The 22,125-nt window shown below is 39.4% G+C and overlaps 1 protein-coding gene across 3 annotated transcripts in view; it reads right to left on the bottom strand.

Moving 5' to 3' along the window:
- Positions 1-22,125, bottom strand: part of LOC149205655 (DNA-(apurinic or apyrimidinic site) endonuclease-like) — a 350,957-nt gene that overhangs the window by 118,095 nt on the left and 210,737 nt on the right. For 2 of the 3 annotated variants that reach the window (XM_089393520.1, XM_089393521.1), the window contains exon 5: positions 4,051-4,129. In XM_089393520.1, coding sequence (XP_089249646.1) covers positions 4,051-4,129 — 79 coding nt within the window. Of the gene's footprint in view, positions 1-3,882; positions 3,943-4,050; positions 4,130-22,125 lie in introns of those variants that run through there. The other variant, XM_089393522.1, reaches the window with a different exon arrangement.

Raw genomic sequence — 22,125 nt, 5'->3', positions numbered from 1 at the left:
AAACTTTTACTCTATTGCATAACATATGCATTAAGACATCAAATAACATAGAGAGAGAGAGAATAAATCTCAACCGAACATTATTTTGCAAAGGCCAAGAGGTTGGCAGCACCAAGATGACTATTACAAAACCAATAACAATGAATTTCAAACACAAAAATAATAGAAGCTAGAAGAGAGATGAGAGAAAGAACATGCAGACAAGAGAGAAAGAGAGTAATGTTGCTGCTGAAGACTTTTCTATTTAACCCATAGCTTATGCCTATATTTATAATCCTCCTCCTATAATTCCTCCAATGTGCACTAGGAAAAATAGGAGATTGAATTCCTCAAAAAGAAAAACCAATGCAAACTGGTTAGTAAGGGATAGTCAACTCACCTTCCAACTGAAGTGAATTGAAGAGAAACAACGGAGTGACTTGGCTCATGCTTGAGTTTAAATAATTAGTTATGAGTTGTCCTGAGATAAAAATACCCCTGATCATAAATTTAGCAAATTCGACCTTTATACATCCTTGAGTATTTTGAATAAATTTAACTTGATAGAAATATCCTCGGGTAATTTGACTTGGAATAAAAATAATGTTGAAATAATTTCACCAAAGTCAACCTGGGATAAAATTTTCCTTGGATAATTTTGGGATTTTTGACTCCATAAATAAATATTCTTGGATAATTTTACGATAGGAGAAAAAGAAATGCACATTAGGAGAGAGGAGATGAACTATGTGTTTCTCCACATCACAGATGATTCATCTATAGTTCCAAATCATCATCACTTGTCCATTCCATAAGTTCCACTTGTCAACCTCTCATACCACCACATGTCACCCTACTATAAACAGACATGCCAAAAATAGTAGCCCCGTGTAAAAAATAGAAAAATAGAGAAAAGGTCAAGAATAAATAGGGGTTCCCCGCCATATATAGTGTTCCTAAAAATAGGAATTGCTAAAAATGGAATATTGTCCATATATCCAAAATATTATACTCATTAGACTCAAATTTCCATGGGGAGTACAGATATGCTGTCAGCACCTCCATGTAAACACTACTAAAAATAGAAATGTCTCAGAATTTGATGAAAAAACTCTCATCAAACTCAATTTTCAATGGGGAGTCTGAATACATACCAAAAATCTGACATGCGACCACTACTAAAAATAGACATATCTCGTATGCGCATGAAACCAAACTCATTAGATTCGTCTTTCCGCAAGGAATCTAAATCCGCAATCTGAATTGGCATGCAAGCACTACTAAAAATAGAAAGTGCTTTCATGTCACCCTGAAAGTAGTTCATTGAACATAGAATCTCACAAGGATTCCAAATATATCATTATCTCTAATATGCAAGTCTCCAGACAAAAGCCAACTAAAAATAGAATGTACCATGCATGTCACTCAAAGAAGTCTCACTAGAATCCTGAGTTCATAAGCACTTCGAATATATAATCAGTACCACCATGCAAACCTTGAAACCTCATCTCCTAAAATATAGGGGGTGTGCTAAAAAGCGGAATTCTCTCCAATATAAAACTATGTTTGAACCATCATTGAATCCATCTTGCAACTAGTCTCCCTAGGAACCAAAACCCAACCCAAACAAAACGGCATCTACATATGCCTCTAAAACTCCAACCTAATGAAATGTGTCAATCATTAACTCTCTAATTTCTAAATTTGCAAGGGGGTAAATTTAGGGATTAATAGAATCTCAAGGTGAACCTTTTTTTTAAAATGCCATTTTTAATCATTAAATATAGCCAAAATTTTATCCAAATTTCATGGTCACCAAACCCAAACAATGTGACATAGATGTAGAAGAGGACGTATTTGAGAGAGAGGCACAACAATCAATACCAAGATTGCTTGCTATATTGGACTACAATTTAATAATTTTGAGCACTATTCTCTCCACTTTTGCATGTATCTTGGATGTGCTCATACTCTTGAAAACTAGGAACATGCATGGCATTTCGATGTCCAAGCAAGATATATCAATGATTTTCATTTAGTCGTAAAAATCAATTTAGGACCTTCCAATATGTCCCTTCTTATTAACGTAAGGGGACTACATGCATTGTATGATTTCATCCAGAAACCATCCATGCTCTCACAAGAAGTGGAGGACATCAATTTTGTCAATTGTACCAATTCATGGGGTAGAGCCTAAGTTAACAGGAAACGGAAACAGATACGAATGCAAATTCAGATACGGATCCACCAAAATTTTGAAAAGCTAGTATCCAGATACAGTGGGGAAATGCCACGTACAAAAAATACAATTATATATTTTTAATTTAAAAAAACATATTCAACATTAAAAATCAAAACCATTCATGAACCACAACATTAGAACTGAAATCATGATGCATTGTTTTTTATACAAAAAGGATAATTATCAATACAAAATTTATCATCTCATCAATGATCACTCTATTGATATGACGATGTAGTGTAGGTATAACTACATGTCCAAAAATGGATCTACATGCTCATCATTTGAATATTCAACTCTACATCATGATCAACCTCTCATCTTCCCTGAAATTTTCCTTCAAATTTAAAATTCCCATCTAATTACAATGGTAAATGAATATTGCACACTTTGAGAACATGATATAGTCTATGTAACATATTGTTATAAGAGGACTCTTCACCTAGGGTTGGACAGGATTGGTCTAAATTATTAATGGCATAGCCATCCTTTGCACATTATATGTTATTATCTATGTATTGTCTCAAAGCTTTCATGTTAGCATTATCAAAAAATTAAAATTAAAATTTTGATGTGTTACGCCTTTCCTACTAGCATTATCATATGCTATGCAGCCTATGTGTAATTAATAACTTACATATACAACCATACAACCTACAGATTACTAATAAGTAATCAAACTAAAAACCTAAATAGAATATTTGGGTTTTTGGGTTTCAAACAAGTGGCAAATATCCTTTAGAAAATAAGAAATAAACCAAAAACTCTAATGCTATTTGCTTGGGATCCGGCATGTGAGGGCTAGCTGGCATAGGATCCATTTCAGTAGCATGGATCCATTTCTGGGTTTGAAGGTATGGATCTGGGTGGATCTGTATCCATATTCATACTTGAAATGTGGATTAACATATCCAGCATCAGGACCCTGTGGATCCAGTAACATAGGGTAGAGCCTCTTAACTAGCACAAGTGGGATTCCTTTCTTAAGAATCATGATTGATCCAAGCACTTGTGGCCCTAAAGATGCTCTGTAACAAAGGTAACATGTCTCTGCAAAATCAAGCAAACAAATAATATTCTATATGGGACACCTCAAAAATAAATATCCAGCTAAGATAAAAGAAGAATTTCCAGCAACAAGGACGAGATCCGAGGTATCATAAAAATTCAAACCAGTAGGTGCTACCTCATAGACATGTTGGAAAGGAAAAACAGGCAGGGTCAAGTGATTGGTATTTAGAATATAAAAATATCAAGTAGTACAAGACTTATGCCAATCAGTTGGGTAAAGATGCAAAGTTGATAATTATGAAACATGGCAAATATCTCCAATTTCTCCTGATATTTCCAAATTTCTCTCAAGTTTTTCAGGTTGCCAAGTTCACTGATATTTTCCATGTTTTTCACATCCAAGTTTATTCTTGCTGATATTTTCCAATAATCTGCCTTCCCTAATATGTCTAATAAACTTCTATTTGGACCCATGGAGATATATTCCCCGAAATGATATTTGCAACATCGGTTGAGATTGGATAAAAAGTTCCAATTTGCGAAATGTCTGGGCATCACATAGTTAGCACGTTAAATCTGCCTATCCATCCAAAAAATGTTTGTGCTTTCTTACCAGGGTACAAATGTGATTAGGTAGAAAAAAAACACTCAATATTATAACTAAATCACAAGTTAAGATGATCATACATCAAATTTGGTGTCCGGCTAGCCTGTGACATTAAAATTGAATTATTATTATTATTATTATCATAAAAATGCACATGCCAAAACACTAAAATGAAGAATATGACTGTCCATAAAGAATAGTATGTACACACCTCTTTGTTTGGAGGCATGTAGCCTGCAATCTTTGCATTGCTGAAAAAATCTGGATGAGACACATCAATGTCTTGATGACTGCAAACAATGATCCAGACAAAAGGTTAAACCATTGTACCTTACGACAGAAATTCAATTGGGGATATATAAAAAAGTAGAGCAGAATATGCATATAAAGACTTTACATACGAAATCAGGGAATGGAAAAAATATGAAAAAATTTGAGGTTCACTTGATATGATGAGATATGACAATACTGGACCAAAAACAAGTACAGAAGCAGCTTTGGTTATAACATTCAACAACCAATTGTCTTCACTTTTATGATACGACACTTACAACCACTCTTAAATAAGACAAATGCTAATAATGTCATCAAGATAGCCTGTTATATACCTAGGGGGATAATATGGGGTACCAAGGGAGGTACCGAAGGTAATAATGTAATAATGGGATGGGCCATAGTAATAAATAAGGTGGTTAACCCATATCATGTAAGGGACCACAAGCAATTAGTAATAAGGTAATGGACCCATGGTATTAGTTTGATGGTATGAAGGAACCATGGTAATGACCCATGGTATTGTATGTATGAGGCCTATATAGAGGCTAGAGAATCCACATGGAGATTGTCAAGGAATATGGTCAAGGATTATTGTATGAACAGGCATATGGCTTGTAGAGTGTTTTCCTTCCTTAAGGAGTGAATGCATGATGTTGCCCTACCATAAGGGTTTTGATCAATAAAGAATCATTTCATATTATTTCTGGGTTTATTTGCATTGTCTTATATTTTCATATCAGATCTATAATATGTCTGGGTTAGATCTATAACAAGTGGGATCAGAGCTATAACAAGTGGTATAAAGAATCATTTCTATCCATTCCTATCTTATTATTTCTAGGTATATCAGATCTATAATATTTTTGGTATCAGAGCTATAATATTTCTAGGTTAGATCTATAACAAGTGGTATCAGAGCACTTTCTTGGGCAAAAGTGGAGAAATTTTTTTTGCAGGATTTCGGGGGCGGCGAGTTTGCAGATCAGATCTGTATGTTTTGGTGCAAGATCTGCAAAATCTAATTGCAGATCTGGATTCTTTGTGAAAAAATAGCCGATTTCAAAAAAAAAATCAGTTGAATCGGAGTCCGGATGAAGGAGATATCGCTGATCTAAAAATCAGTGGGGTTGCAGACAATTTTTCAGGGCAGAGAGTTTGCGGCACAGATTTGGACGTCCTGGTGCAAGATCTGCCAAATCTAATGGTAGATCTGGAATCTTTGTGAAAAAATACCTAATTTCAAAAAAAAAAATCAGTCGAATCGGAGTCCGGATGAGGGAGATATCGCTGATTTAAAATCAGCTCTTTTTGCAGAAATTTTGGTGACGGCGGGAGAGTTGCAGCGCAGATCTGAAATTCTAGTGCCTGTATCAAGATTTCTATCACATGGGCAGATGCAGAATGATTGTTCCATTTCCGAAAACAGGTTATAATACGAATTCTGAGCAATATTGACTAAACTGTGACAATTTCAAATTTTCGCCAAGTGAAATTTTTCCAAACCTTCATGGCTTCTAGCAAGGAATTTTTTACAGGGAAAGATAATGGTCCTACTATTGAAGAATACATAAAAGAACAGAAATCATTATGGAAAAACAATTGGAAATGGTGGGTAGTGGAGCTATTTAGAGAGGAGGCAGCCACATGGTGGGGATTACTTAACAAAACGAAGTGTTACAACCTGCCCGATGAAGAATTTGAAAAATTACTTTTAGACAGATGGTCTCATGCCAGAAAACAAGATAAGGAGAAACATGTGGGGCTATTTCATACTGGTATATCCTTATTGCAGGTTCATGGATTGATTCAGAAGGAGAAGATCATTGTTTCTATAAATCCTAGTTGCAAGCATAATTTTATCAATGTTAATTTGGCAAAAAAATTGCAAGTTCCAGCAAAACACATTGAAAACACACAGGTGGATGATGAGGGTGTTCAAGTGTATAAGGATTTGAAGATTTCTATGGATAAGTATGTGTTGCATGGTGATTTTTATACTTCAAAGATGGATGATATGGATGTTGTTTTTGGATATCCTTGGATGGAATCTGCGGGTACTATTAATATTAATGTGCAGAAGGAATTCCTGAAGCTCTAGCATAAAAAGAAGAAAATTACATTACAGGATATTTCCATCAATAAACAGGTAGAGTACATGGAGGCTGAAGCAGAAGATGTTCTAGGGACTGACATATCAGATGATGAGCCTTTGATGATCGACAATCAAACACAAATAGAGGCTGAAGCAGAAAAGGTTACAGGTACATCAGATGAGGGCTCAGTGGTTGAATTCATATTGGAAAAGAAGACACCACAACAGGCACCACAGCAGGGTGAATTAAAGAAAAAAACACCGTGGGTTAAAACTTCAACATATCATCACCCACATCACCCCGCAAGAAAACAACCAACAAGATGGCAACCAATTAGCCACAAGGACAACAACTCCCGTATGACGGATACCGAGGAGCGAAGATCCACCTACTACACATCAACACAGAAGCGCTGCCATGGTCAAGTTCCATCTCAAGCGAGCGAGGCACCAGCGAGATCAAGGGTTCACCTTTCTCTTGGATGGCTAGATGCACATGCATGGTACCAGTGGACTACTCTTTTGAGTAGATCTTATTATTTGTGTTCCTCCCATGTTTCGGGGACGAAACATGCTAAGGGGGGTGGAATGTTATATACCTAGGGGGGATAATATGGGGTACCAAGGGAGGTACCGAAGATAATAATGTAATAATGAGATGGGCCATAGTAATAAATAAGGTGGTTAACCCATATCATGTAAGGGACCACAAGTAGTTAGTAATAGGGTAATGGGCCCATGGTATTAGTTTGATGGTATGAGGGAACCATGGTAATGACCCATGGTATTGTATGTATGAGGCCTATATAGAGGCTAGAGACTCCACATGGAGATTGTCAAGGAATATGGTCAAGGATTATTGTATGAATATGCATATGGCTTGTGGAGTGTTCTCCTTCCTTAAGGAGTGAATGTATGGTGTTGCCCTACCATAAGGGTTTTGATCAATAAAGAATCATTTCATATTATTTCTGGGTTTATTTGCACCGTCTTATATTTTCATATCAGATCTATAATATGTCTAGGTTAGAGCTATAACAAGTGGTATCAGAGCTATAACATAGCCAATGACAGCTTTAAAGGACAATGTGAATGAAATCCATGGAAAACTGTGCACATGTTGAAGGACAATTCCTTATGAATCCACCTACTGCGGGATAAAGATCAGATGTGGACAAAGTACTGACGGATCATATCTTAGAGACAAACCCATAGACCAGTTTTACCATGTCAGCGATAAGATAAACAACGACAGCATATAACAACAACCCATTTGGTAAATGGCTAAAAGCTTAAAATGATAGACAATAAAGAAACATGTCTTACCATTGATAATATAGTTAGTGGAATGTCTTGTGCAAATTTACAACTCAGAGCACATGAAAGACGCCTAATTTTGTAAGAATAACACATCCAATGAAGTGAATGAAGGATGCCATGAATACATGAACTCGCAGCATTCAAAAGTGAAGGATCCATACACTACCTATTGTTTAACCAATAAAATTGAAATAAGAGAATGTGTTAGGAAAAAAATACCAAATGCTGACATTGTAGCTTGGGAGGTACTACCACAACCCTTGGGTTACTAGGTTGTGTGGAGAAAACCCATGAAAATGAGGTTTTGTGGGCAATGTAACCCAGCGGTGGGTTTTAGACCCAAAGTTGTGGGCTAAAGACCCAAGGGAAATTATTGTTTATTCTAATTATTGAAAGAGGACAACTTGAGTGAAGTCAAGAGCCCCTAAGTCAATAATTAGAAAGGTACAAATCAAGGAGACCTACATGAGGTCTCAACACACAATTGCAATCATCCATTTGTGAATAGAAAACGAGAAGGAGCGCCAAGGTGGAGCATTTATGTGCAAGGGAACATCTCTAGAAGAGGACTGAATTACTTCTAGCAATGTTTTAAGCAAACCGAGTTGAAGAGAGTGTTGGCCGAGGATATCAAAGAAGTTGTTCAGTCTAGGAGGATGGGTCGAAGCCCTAACAAAAGTTTGTTCTGTGTTTTTGAGAGGGCGAAAACCCTATTCTCTCTGTTATTGGTAGGTCGAGGCCTCAGGGTGGCTAAGAAAGGAGCCAAAAATTCTCTAGACTATGTGCAGATAAGGAGGAGAGGCGGCAAAGACCTAAAGTAGCCTTAGATTGGAATAGATCAGCTTGGGCGAGAAGCCAGAAGTCTTGAAGGTTGCGGATAGGGGTTCTCTATTCTATGTTGGATAATTGCATAGGAGAGTTTATCAAAAGATTGTCATCTAAGGAGTATCTGACATTTGGAAAGAAGGCTAATAAGGCCAATACACTTTGAGTAGCAGACCTTGTTTTGGGCTAAGAATGCAAGGTATTTGAAGGAGCAAAGACCCTTGTGAGCAGCTGGAACTTCAAAGGCATTAAAGCAGCAATTACTTTGTGAGAAAGGAGGCAAAGGACCTACCAAGTACACCAAGGACAAGAGGACCAAAGGGTTGTAAGTGAAGATCATCTACAACAAGTCAAGGATTTGTTTCTTGTTGCTTGGGCAGAATGAGGATCATAAGCAGTTAACCTCAAGCCCTAGTGTATATTGTGTATACTATGTATATTGTGTACACTAGTGTCTAGTATCAAGGCTTTGTAATGTTAGTTTTTGTAGCATCGGAGCTGTTCTAGCCTCGAAACTTTGTGGAGAGGCTAAAACACAAGAGTTCTCCATAACCGTGAAATCGTTTCTAGAAATTCCACCTAGAAGTGTCTCAATTAGATTATTAGCATCTTTTTAATTATTTCCTAAGTCTAAACTTAGGAAATCTGGTTAATTAATCATAATTAATTGAGACAAGGTGCGAATCAAACTCACACAGATCGACTGGGAAATAATCTGGGCACTTGATTAAGTTTTAATCTTGGCCGTTGGAGGTCCAACATAAGATTATAAGAAGTCGTCGATGGGTAGATGGAGAACGCACTTGTGAGACATACACAGATCAATTTCCTTGGAGAGTTCGGTTTTCCAGAGGCAGTAGCCGAAAGAGTTCGAGCTTCATAAGGGAAGCAGAGAGTCAGAGTCAGAGAGGGGAAAGGACAGAGAGGCCGGAGGAAAGTTTTCCAAATCCGACATGTACATTACACAGAAGTGGAGATAGCCACAGAGAGGTTGTGCAAGGGCTGCGCAGAAGCCTCTAAGAGGCAATTCGATCTTGCTAGGGAGAAGCAAAGCTTCAGTTCCAGACAGCGAAAAGACATTCCAAAGGCCAAGAGAGACATTTTCCTAGCCAGCAGCAAACTAGACGGCTTGAGGAACAGTTGATTTAGGAAGAGCGTAGAAGGGACTGGGCAAGGGTGACACAAGCTTGCACAAAGGCTATTTTGATGGCTCACTTGGAGCTGCAGTTAGAGCCCGAATTGCTTGTGGGGGTGAGGAAAATTCCTCGCTAGATTTTTGCCAGTATTTTTCTCTGTATGATTGCTACATTTTGGCATCCAATTGTACTCAGAATTTTTCACTATTGCATAATAATAAAAACCCTCAATTGTTGCACCAGTTTTCCCAAGTTGGGCTTTACTGGGGAAATTAGTCAAGAAACAAGTGTGTCAAATTTTTATGTGTGTGTGCTAGCATATTTCTCAGTTTTCAACACTATTATTTTCCAGGGAAATTAGTCAAGAAACAAGTGTGTCAAATTTTTATGTGTGTGTGCTAGCATATTTCTCAGTTTCCAACGCTATTATTTTTCGCAGTTTTATTTGTGAAGGTTGCGATGTGATTTATTCGACATTTGTCGTAGCAAATAAATTGTTAAATTAATTAAAAATTTGGATGAAGCCATTCCAGTTACTGCAATAGGATTTCAGTGGTGAAATTCACAAATGGTATCAAAGCGTGATTAATCAGACAAGGAAGCTCAGAAGCAGAGACAGAAGAATTTGTTGTTCAAAGGGAGCAATAGGACGATATTTTTGGGGGTTGTGTAGACCCTAAGCCAGGTAGATCGAATTGTTTGTGGAAGTTCGACTTTTTCAGTGCAGGTTGACAGAAAAATTCGGCTTGCTAGTTGAGTGATTCCAGTGCGCAGAGGGAGTAGCAGCAACTTAGATTTTCATTGAGCAGATTCCTTGTTTGCACACAAAAGGGTTTTGCAGGAGTTTGCAGAAGCAGAATCAATGTCGGGTGGGAGAGAAATAACACACAAAGGCAAAATTTCTCTCAAGTGATCTCAAGTTTTAGAGATCTAATTTTTCCAATTGCAGATAAGCAGTAGCTGTGGGAGAATTCCTCACTCTAGAAGGGAGTGCATATAGCAGATCCAGCAGCTGAGCAGAAGGAAAGAGGGAGATTTTCGACCAGATTCAGAGATGGCCACAGTTGGACTTAGAGATTAAGATAGGTTGTAGGAAGCCTCCAACTATGTCATCTGGAAGGCTAGGATGTCCTTCCTTCTAAATGAATATGGCCTGAATGTGAAAATTTGTTGCAATAATTGATTTATTTCTCCTACTTATTTATGATAAGTTATTTACTAATACTTCAGTAAATACCAAAATAGTTCAGTTGCAGACTTCACAAACTAGAAGTGAAAATTAAATCGCAAGAGAAACATCAACGTATGAACAATCACATTGACACACTTGTTTTTGGACAATCGTCCCCGGAAAAACCCAACGTGGGAAAACCGGTGCAGCAGATCTGAGGATTCTTATTATTGGCAGTAAATATCTAAATACAATCTAGGATGCTCATCTAGCAATCCTTTATAGAGAAAATACTGGCGGAAAATCAAAGTGAGTTTCACCTCACTTCACCCAGCAGAATTCTGGTTGATCTAACACAAGACTGGCTAACCCCAGTTATTTTTGCGTTGGCCCTGCGTCACCTTCTTTGCCCTCTACATCAGCTCTCCCGTCTATTCTAGCAGTTCCTGGTAGTTCTAGTAGTTCCCGGCAATTTCAGTTGTTTCGGCAGTTTTGGATTCTGCGTCAGCTCTCCCGACTACTGTAATGCCTATGTGTCAGCTCTCCCAGCAGTTCCAGCAATTCCCTGTAGTTCACGATAATTTCGGTTGTTCCAGAAGTTCTAGATTCTGCGTGACAGGCATCTTTTCTACGTCATCTCTCCCGACTACTGCACTGCCTCTCTGCAAGCTCTCTCCGCCTCTCTGTTCTATATTTTTCGGAAAGTCCTCCTAGATTCTCTCTGCCCCTCAGCTGCAAGATCTCCCCAATCGATTTTCCTCCTGAGAACTTCTCACCTCAGAAAATCGATTTCCTCAATCTCTCTGTGTGTTTCCAAATGAACCCCAAGCCTCCATTTTATACTTTTCCTGTTGAGTCTTCAACGGCCGAGATTAAGTCTCTAATCAACGGCTAAGATTAAAACATGACTTGATCCACCTTTTAGATCATTCTCACCCATATTTTGATTAATACCCATTAATATTTTAATTTCTCTAAGTTTAGACTTAGGAACTCCATTAAAAATATTAATTATTTTAATAAAATACAATCTAGGTGGAATTTCACCAAACGGTTTCTGGGTTCTTTAGAACTCATGTGCCTTAGCCTCTCCACCAATTTTCAAGGCTAGAGCACTTCCGATGCTACCAAAAACTAACACTCCCTCTTAACAAGGAAAGTGCTCTAGCATCAACGTCCACCTGCATGCCACTCTATTTCTGAAGCACCTCCTTTCTGCACTACTGCTTCCACCAACATTGTGCTACTATATTGCTGCCCATGACACTACCACTGCCACTGCTGCATCTGTACTACAACTCCCTCTCAAACGCTGCATCATTCTATTGAAAGGGATTTTCCAACATACCCATATGTTCCCAAAATTGAACAAACTTGGCTCTTCCTAGAGCCTTGGTGAGTATGTCTGCCACCTGCTTTCCTGTGGGTGTGTACTCCAACTGTACCACTCCACGTTGAACACAATCTCTGATAAAGTGACACTAAATATCAATGTGTTTAGAGCGATCATGAAATACTGGATTTTCAGAAACCTTGATACAACTTTGATTATCACAGAAGATCCTTATCGCTTCCATCCTTCTCCTAAATAGATTTACAAGAAGTTTCCTGAGCCATATAGCTTCACATCTTGCTTTGCTAGCTGCCATCTACTCAGCTTCAGCAGAGCTCAAAGCTACAGACTTCTACTTCTTACTGCACCAGGAGGTCATCCAGATCCAATACCGAAGAAATACCCAGTGGTACTTTACCTGTCTACTAAACTTCCTACCCAATCTACATCAGTGAATCCACTCAATTCGATAACATTGCCCTCGGTGTACCTTAATCCAAAATTTACTGTTCCACGCACATACCTGAGAATGTGCTTTGTTGTTGCCCAGTGCACCCTTTTTTGTTCCACCATGAACTGACTAAGGGTGTTGACAGCATAACACAAGTCTGGCTTGGTGTTGACCAAATACATAAGTGACCCAATGAGTTGTCTATATAAGGTGGGGTCCACTTCCTTGTCTCCTGAAGCATCTATTTTCTTCCAATTCATAATCATACGCGTAGCCATAGGTCAACAATCCTACATTATGAATCTTTTTAGAATTTCTAATGCATATCTTCCTTGGCCAAGGAAGATCTCACCATCCTGCTGCCAAACTTCCAATCCCAGAAAATAGTGCATTAGCCCCAAATCCTTCATATCAAACTCAGTTTCCAGGTTCTTCTTACAATCCTCTATGAGTCTGGATGATCCTGTCAAAAATAGATCATCCACATACAATACCAGAATCAACGGCTCACCTTCTACCAACAGATAATAAAGATTGGGATCGGCATCGCTCTTGATGAATCCCAATTGTTGTAAGTAGTTGTCAATTCGACCATACCAAGCTCTAGGTGCTTGTTTTAGCCCGTACAAGGCTTTCTTCAACCTGCACACATGAGTTCTCTTTTCATGTGTTTCGAAACCTTCTGGCTATTCGATATATACCTCTTCTTCTATCACCCCATTCAAGAACATTGTCTTGACATCCATTTGGTGAATCTCCCATCCCATCTGTGCTGCAAGGGATATAATGGATCTGATAGAGGTATATCGAGCTACTGGGGCAAAGGTTTCCTCATAGTCTATTCCTTCCTTTCGCACATATCCTTTTGCGACAAACGTAGTTGTGTACTTATCTACACTGCCATCTGCAACATACTTGATCTTGTAGATCCATCTCGAACCTACAACTGATCTGTCCTCTGGTCTTCGCACAATTTCCCAGACATCATTTGTCATGATAGAACTGTACTCTTCTACCATGGCATCCACCCATACCTGGTGTTGTACTGCTTCTTGAAAACTAGAGGGTTCTTTGACCTGAGCTACCAATGCTTGGTACCTGTCAAGTTGTCTATGCTGCCTTTTCTCGGATCTAGGAGCTCCAACGAATTCCTCTGCATCCCTCAAAGTCTGTCGTACTTCTCGGCTATTTCTTCCACTAGTGGTGGGAGGTTCCATCTATTCCTATTCCTGTACCTGTTGCGACACTCCTAGCTCCTCTTCTCTTGAGGAGATGCTAGTACTAGTTACCATGCTTGAACCAAATACTTGTCTTCCTGCCAGATCTGATCCCTGTTGCTAGACTAGAGGAGCATCCTCATCTTGTTCTTCAAATGGCATCTCATGAGATTTCCTGAAGGCTCTATCTTCCATGAACTTCACATCCCGCCTTACTACAATCTTTTTGTTGCTCGAAATGTAGATCTGATACGCCTTTGAAGTCTCACTGTAACCTACTAGATACCCAACTTCGGCAATCTACTCTAACTTGCTCTGCTTCTCTTCTCGAATATGGCAATAAGCTACACTTCCGAATATCATGAGGTGACTTACTTCTGCCTTCTTTTCCGTGAAAACTCCCTCTGGTGTCTTCTTTCCTAAAGCCCTGTGAGGAGTCCTGTTATGAATGTGTACAGTCATGCTGCATGCTTCTGCCCATAAAAACTTGGGTAGATTCTAATCGTATAACATCGCCTTTGTTGCTCCAACAATAGTTTTGTTCTTCTTTGTTGCGACTCCATTCTGTTCTGAATTATACGGTGTTGTCCATTCTCTTCGGATCCCTTCCCTTGCACAAAAATCGGTGAAGTTCTTATTCGTGTATTCTCAACCATTGTCTGAGCACAATATCTTGATCTTCCTTTCTATTAGGTTTTCCACTAGAGCCTTAAACTCTTTAAACCGATCAAAGACCTCATCCTTGGTTCTCAAAAAATAGATCCAAGTTTTCCTGGAATGGTCATCTATGAAGGTAACAAAATACTCAGTGCCACTGATGGCCCTTGTAGACATCAGACCGCAAATGTCTGAGTGTATTAACCCCAATACACTCTTAGCTCTATTGTTGCTTCTGGAATATGCTGCTTTGGCGTACTTACCTAGCACGCAACCTCTGCATGTATCATCATGCTTGGTAGTAAGCACTGGAACCCCCGTAACAATTTCCTTGAGCATCTGTAATGCCCCATGATGTAAGTGTCCCATCCTCCTATGCCACAGCTCATTTAATTCTTTTTCTCCATCAACATTACTACTTATCAGTGCCATAGGAGACTCGAATTGCAACTTGTATAATCTGTTGCTTCGAGTTCCAATTTGGGCCCTCTTTTTCCACCTTGGATGCTTGACATATACTCTATTACCAATGAAGTATACATCATATCCCTTATCTTGTAATTGAGAGACAGAAATCAAATTCATTCCCATACCTAGCACATGCAGTACATTCATGGCCCGAAGACTATCCCCTACTGTTGTCTGGAATATAACGGTCCTACTGGGGTGCACTTCGTCCTGTTACCCATTGTGATTTGAAAGTTCATCTATTCCTCCTGATAGCTCGAGAAATATTCTCGTTCTCTAGTCATATGAGTTGAAGCCCTGTTATCAATGTACCAGTCCTCGGCTGATGTAGAACTTGATAGGCAAGCAAACTCCTCTTCCAACCTGGAAGCTAATTCAGAAATATTCTGATCCCTATTGTTCTCCATGCCCTTTTTCTTTGCTTCCATCTTGCCTGAACCTTGCTCTGATACCATGTGAAAATTTGCTGCAATAATTGATTTATTTCTCCTACTTATTTATGATAAGTTATTTACCAATACTTTAGTAAATACCAAAATAAATTTAGTTGCAGACTTCACAAACTAGAACTGAAAATTAAACGGCAAGAGAAACATCAGCATATGCACAATCGCATTGACATATTTGTTTTTGGACAATCGTCCCCGGAAAAACCTAATGTGGGAAAACCAGTGCAGCAGATCTGAGGATTCTTATTATTGGTAGTAAATATCTGAATACAATCTAGGATGCTCATCTAGCAATCCTTTACAGAGAAAATACTGGTGGAAAATCTGAGTGAGTTTTACCTCACTTCACCCGGCAGAATTCCGACTGATCCGGCACAAGACTGGCTAAGCCCAGCTACTTCTGCGTTGGCCCTGTGTAGGCCCTGCATCAACCCTGCATCACCTTCTTTGCCCTCTACGTCAACTCTCCCAGCAATTCTTGATAGTTTCGGCAGTTCCCTGCAATTCCGGCAATTCTCGGTAGTTTCAGTGGTTTCGGCAGTTCTGGATTTTGCCTGACAGACATCTTTTCTGCATCAACGCTCCTGGCTACTGCGCTGCCTTTGCGTCATCTCTCTCGACAGTTCCGGCAATTCCCAGCAATTTCGGTTGTTCCAATAGTTCTAGATTCTGTGTGGCAAGCAGCTTTTCTGTGTCAGCTCTCTCGACTACTATGCTGCCTCTCTGCAAGCTCTCTCCGCCTCTCTGTTCTGTATTTTCCAGAAATTCCTTCTCCCGATTCTCTCTGCCCCTCAACTGCAAGATCTCCCCAATCGATTTTCCTCCTGAGAACTTCTCACCTCAAAAAATCGATTTCCTCAATCTCTTTGTGTGTTTCCAAATGAACCCCAAGCCTCCATTTTATACTTTTCATGTTGAGTCTTCAATGGCCAAGATTAAGTCTCTAATCAACGGCTAAGATTAAAAGATGACTTGATCCGCCTTCTAGATCATTCTCACCCATATTTTGATTAATACCCATTAATATTTTAATTTTCGTAAGTTTAGACTTAAGAACTCCATTAAAAATATTAATTATTTTAATAAAATACAATCCGGGTGGAATTTCACCAAACGGTTTCTGGGTTCTTTAGAACTCATGTGCCTTAGCCTCTCCACCAATTTTCAAGGCTAGAACACTTCTGATGCTACGAAAAACTAACATTGAAAGCCTATTTGGAGAATGTGGTAGCAGTACCCCAGGATGTCGATCAACTCAACAAGTAAAGAAAAGAAATGACGAAGGCGAAGCAGATGATTTCGAATGGAATTTGAGATCATCTAGTCCCACATGTGGTAGACAAAAGTATGGCGAAGGAGATGTGGGATGCTCTCTCCAAGCTATTTCAAAGTTCTTCCAAGCAACGGAAGATGTTTCTCTAGGAGAAGTTGAGGACAATAAGGATGAAGAAGGGAGAAATTATAGATGGCTTCCTCACCAAGATTTAGGAATTCCGAGATCAACTTGCAGTCATTGGGGAGGCACCCCAACCCACAGAGCTTGTACGGTTGGCACTGAATAGTGTCTTGGAGGAATGGCAAGTGTTTTTCCAAAGTATCTTGAGCAAAGACACATTGCCTAAGTGGGACAAGATGTGGTCTGACATATAGTAGGAGGAGTTGAGGCGAGCTCTAGTAAAGAGTAACAACAGCGGCAGCAGCAGCAAGGGCGTGAAGGGTGAGAAGGAAGAAGAAAATTTGGCCCTAGCATCTAAGGGTCCCAGTCAAGGGCAAGGGGAAAAGAACAAGAAAAAGGACCTGTCAAAGGTCAAGTGCTTCAAATGTGGTGAGTTTGGTCACTACAATACGCAATGTCCTCCCAGGAAGAAGGAGGAGCAAGAGAAGCAGGACCAGGCAGCCGCATCCACTGAGATCGATAAGTTTTCCTCCAGACTAGAGGAAGATTTTACGATGTTCGTAGCTATACCTCCAAGAGAGAGGTGGGGCGATCTAGAGTTTTAGTCCCAGACCATCGCAAACATGGGAAGGGTGCATTGAGGATTCCTCCTCTTGGATCATTACCTTGCTACAAGGGCCCAGAGTATTCAGTAGCAAGATGGATCAGTGTCAGTTGATGCAATCAGAGTTTGGAATGACAGTTGCAAACTAGTAGCAGTCAGATGCTGAGGAGCGGAGTACAGTATTGGAAGCAGTGCAGAGTAGCACAACGCAAAGTCAGCAACAACGCAATTTCTTCAGTAGACAGTGCAGTGGCTAGTAGCAACGAGAACTCAAGAAACAAACATAGATGATTAAGTATTTAGGATGCTTCTCAGTTGCAATTGTTGCAATTGCAGTAGCAACTGATGAGAGGGAATTGTAGTGCAGATGCAGAGTTGGCAACAGTATTGCAGTGTCAACAGCAGCACAGATGCAACATTAGATATGTGCAGTGGTTGATGGGCAGTGTTGGTCAGTCACAGTAGCCAAACATCAGCAGTGTAACAAAGGGTGATATAAAGACAGGGTGTTGTAGCAACAGTGTAGCACTAAAACACCTTCCTCGCTAAGAGGGAGTGTTAGTTTTTGTAGCACCAAAGTTTTTCTAGTCTCGAAACTTTGTGGAGAGGCTAAAACATAGGAGTTCTTCATAACCCAGAAATTGTTTCTGGAAATTCCACCTAGAAGTGTCTCAATTAGATTATTAGCCTATTTTAATTATTTCCTAAGTCTAAACTTAGGAAATCTGGTTAATTAATCATAATTAATTGAGATAAGGTGTGAATCATCTAGAAACTCACACGAATCGACTGGGAAATAATCTGGGCCCTTGATTAAGTTTTAATCTTGGTCGTTGGAGGTCCAACAAAAGATTATAAGAAGAAGTCGATGGGTAGATGGAGAACACACTTGTGAGACACAGAGATTGATTTCCTTGGAGAGTTCAATTTTCCAGAGGCAGTAGCTAGAAGAATTCAAGCTTTAGAAGGAAATTAGACATAGAGAAAGGCAAGGATAGTGAGGTCGGAGGAAAGTTTTCCAGATCCGGCGAGTACATTACAGAGAGGCAGAGATAGCCACAGAGAGGTTGTGCAGAAGCCTCTAAGAGGCAATTCGATCCTACTGGGGAGAAGCAGAGTTTCAATTCCAGAGTTCGAAAAGACATTCCCGGGGCTAGGAGAGACATTTTCCCAGTCAGCAACAGACTAGATGACTTGGGGAGCAGTGGATTCAGGCAGAGTGTAAAAGCGACTATGCAAGGGTGGCACAAGCCTGCGTAGAGGTTGTTTGGATGGCTCACTTGGAGCTGCAGTCAGAGCCTGGATTGCTTGTGGGGATGAGGAAAATTCCTCACTAGATTTTTGCCAGTATTTTTCTTTGTAGGATTGCCCAATTTTGGCAGCCATTTGTACTCAAAATTTGTCACTGCTGCTTAATAATAAAAACCTCGGCTGCTGCACCGGTTTTCCCAAGTTGGGCTTTTCCAGGGACATTAGTCCAAAAATAAGTGTGTTAAATTTTTATGTGTGTGCAAGAATATTTCTCAGTTTCCAGCACTATTACATTCTACAGTTTTATTTGTAAAGGTTGCAATGTGATTTATTCGATATTTGTCGTAGCCAATAAATTGTTAAATTAATTAACAATTTAGATGAAATAATTCTGTTGCTGCAATACAGTTTCAGTAGTGAAATTCTCACATGTAAGGGCCATGACCCCTGGTACAAGAGCCCCATGTTTGTTTTATTACAAGAGTAATAAAAGCATGTTTTGGGCCAAATAAATTCTTATGTACTTAATTGATTCATTGTTGTTACATTTCCGTTGTGTAAAGTGTTTGAAGTTGTGTGTATTTTAATGTGTTTATGATCATGATTAGACATAGACCAAATCTGAAGTACTAGAGAAAAACCAACACCAAAATGGCCTCAAAATAGAGAGAGAAATAGCTCCATGTTGAGAAACCAAGTAGAATGTAGATTATGATTGATTTCTATTTCTTGATAATTACTTGTGAATATTATCACTCTTCTTATTACTTGTTAAGTCTTCTTCATCAAGCAATTATACAATTATTCAATCTTCCAAGAAAATATAGAGATCACAAAGAAGCAAGAGACACAAAAATTAGGCTCCAAGCCAAGGAAAAACCCCACAAGGAGGAAAACCTAACAATCCTTCTCTTATAGAATCAAATCAAAATGAGATTTCCAAGACCAAGACCAAGACCCAAAACTGCCACCAAAATGTCAAGTCCAACCCTCCTCCAAGTCACCTCCAAATCTGGTCAACTCTAGTCAAAGTCAACGACAGTCAAACTGTCCAAATTTGGTCAATGTTCAGAAATTTCAGACCTGTAGTAGGAGGCCGAAATTCAGCCCCAGGGTAACCTTGGGGAATTCGGCCATTTTCACAAAAATCAATGTCACGCATGTGAGCTACTCCAAGGTCAAAAGTTTGGTCAAACTTGGAATTTTCTTCTTGCTTTTGACTTTGTCCTCTCTCTTTTGACTTGCTTTTACTCCTCTTCTTCGCTGATTTCAGATGTATCTTGTTGGTCGAATGGATGATCTTCAATTGGGTTGAACTTGCCTCTAATATATAGCTGTCTAGGAGCTCGATTAGGTGGTTGTTGGAGGCCCAAGCCGACTTGTTCCGAGGGCTAACTTTGACTATTTTGGTGGATTTGACTCAATATAAAATTCAGAATACTTTCTTACAAATGTCCAAATGGGACATGACTCAAGTACATTTTTCTTTGACTCAAAATAATTTATTTTTGACTCTTTAGACTCTATAAGCATGAAAAACATGCTTTGACTTTAAAAAAATATAATAAATACATCAATGATAGATTATATTACATTATGAAGACTGGCACCAGTTACATTCTCCAACACTCCCTCTTAACTAGGGAGGTATTCATAATGAGTCAACCGGATAATCTCAAGTTGAAATATTCATATAAGAAAATATCTGGATCGATAAGCATTAATGATGATAACATCATCACAATCAGCGTTGTCACATTACCAAGGCCTTGACCAATACACTCTATCTCTCCATAAGACCAGAGCACAATGCTGTGAGACATTCCATAGGACACCACACTGCCTCTACAAGGCACATACTCCACCTAGGATCACCAGAGTATGTCCTCCACCGGACCATTTCCCTCAAGGAAATGTCTGTCCACCAGACCATTCTTTATCCAAGTCCATGTACTTGACTTAGGATGTTAATCCTAATTTGTCACAGTACATGACTCAAGAATGTTTGTCCAAGATGCTTATCCAATCCACCATTCTCCTTATCCATGTCCATGTACTTGACTTAGGGTATTAATCCTAATCTGTCACAGTACATGACACAAGGAGAACCATGTGTCCAACCTCACTCCCTCTCAACCTGGGAGGACAAATCAATCCTCGCTCCCTCTAAACCTGGGAGGACAAATCGATCCTCACTCCCTCCCAAACAAGGAGTTGGTATCTACAAGCCCAAGCATGTGACGGAAGTACTCATACATCAGTTACCTGTTCTTCTGTGGAGATCTGTTGCAGCTTCTCGGCTCCTATCAGCACCATCCTCTTGAATCTTCCATGAAAACAGGGTTCCCGACAATCATCTTTGATCACTACAAAGTATCATGGTTGAATCCAGCATGTCATCAAGTAGTCCATTTGAACAAGTTATGGAGCCAAAAATTGCTTCTCATATAACAGCACAATTTGCTAAATCTTTTGTCTTTCTTTTGTTCTAAAGAAGACCAGACTCAGCACTTGGATGTTGCCCTCACATTTCTGATTCAAGTCTCTGTCAATCATACAACTAGGACACAAAGACTAGCCCTCTTGACTGCTCTTAGTTACCTCCAAAAGCCAATCATTTAGGGCATCACAGGTCTGCCCACACATACTGACAAATCTTCCTTTTGTCCACTGTGTTAGGGCTTCTACAAGCAACTTCTAACAACCCTCTAACACTTGTACATAAGCTGCTATACCACTGTCCAAACTGGACCTACATCACCTAGCATCTATCACCTTGGGAAGACAACACAACATTCCTCGGAACAACAGTCTTCTTTTGCCCCTCTAGGTCTTGGTCCTGAGCATATCCTTGAGGTTTCTTGGCCCTGGTTAGGGCACTTGTACAACAGTACTTCAACCCCATTCTCTGCCTCTAAACCTCCTCAAATCCTGTGCTTTTCTTCCACCTCAGGTCTTCTATTCCTACGCTACTACTCTAGGTGAAATTTACCTGGATCCAGCTCCCTTCTAGGCCTCAAAGCCATCCAAAATAGAGAGAGGTCCTACCTGCAATGCACAGAAATGACTTATGCCCAGGGATGCCTTCTAAATTTGGCCAACAGTCTGCCTAATCTCAGTCCAATCAGATCACAAGAGACACCAAGAATTTTTCCATCTCTTCACTTTTAGATTAGATCATATAGGTTGCAGCCAGAACAGATGTTCTTCTCCTATGATGAGATGCACTGGGATGAGAAATATTGCCCATTCCTTCCTCATTCCAGACTTATATATTCCAATTCCTACATCTGCTGTCAAGAAATAGATAGCCTGTGTCATCAACCAGCTTCTCTACAAAGGTTACTACCATGCAACTGCTTTCTATGATATTTCTGCTAGACTCTTTTTCAATGATGCTACTATGAGAGCTTCCTTCTAAACAAACTTTTATTTGCAAATCCACAAACTAGCCTTCATGATTATGTTGACTATCTTCTATGAAAAAGTATACTTCAAACCTGGTGTAAGGATGAATGCAAGTTACAGCAACTATAATGATCTTCAATAGTAGAGATCCTTGGGATTCTCTTCCTTCAGTTTCTTTGGAGCTTCTGCATCTTCAGTTGTTGATGTTTCATGTATTTCCTTCCTCTTGCTG

Source organism: Pinus tabuliformis, chromosome 1_2, assembly GCF_031772625.1.
Source record: "Pinus tabuliformis cultivar Carrire ecotype Pingquan chromosome 1_2, CPIR1, whole genome shotgun sequence".
NCBI lineage: Eukaryota > Viridiplantae > Streptophyta > Pinopsida > Pinales > Pinaceae > Pinus > Pinus tabuliformis.
Note: the sequence above shows the minus strand (reverse complement) of the source record. Positions and strands in the feature narration are given on the sequence as shown.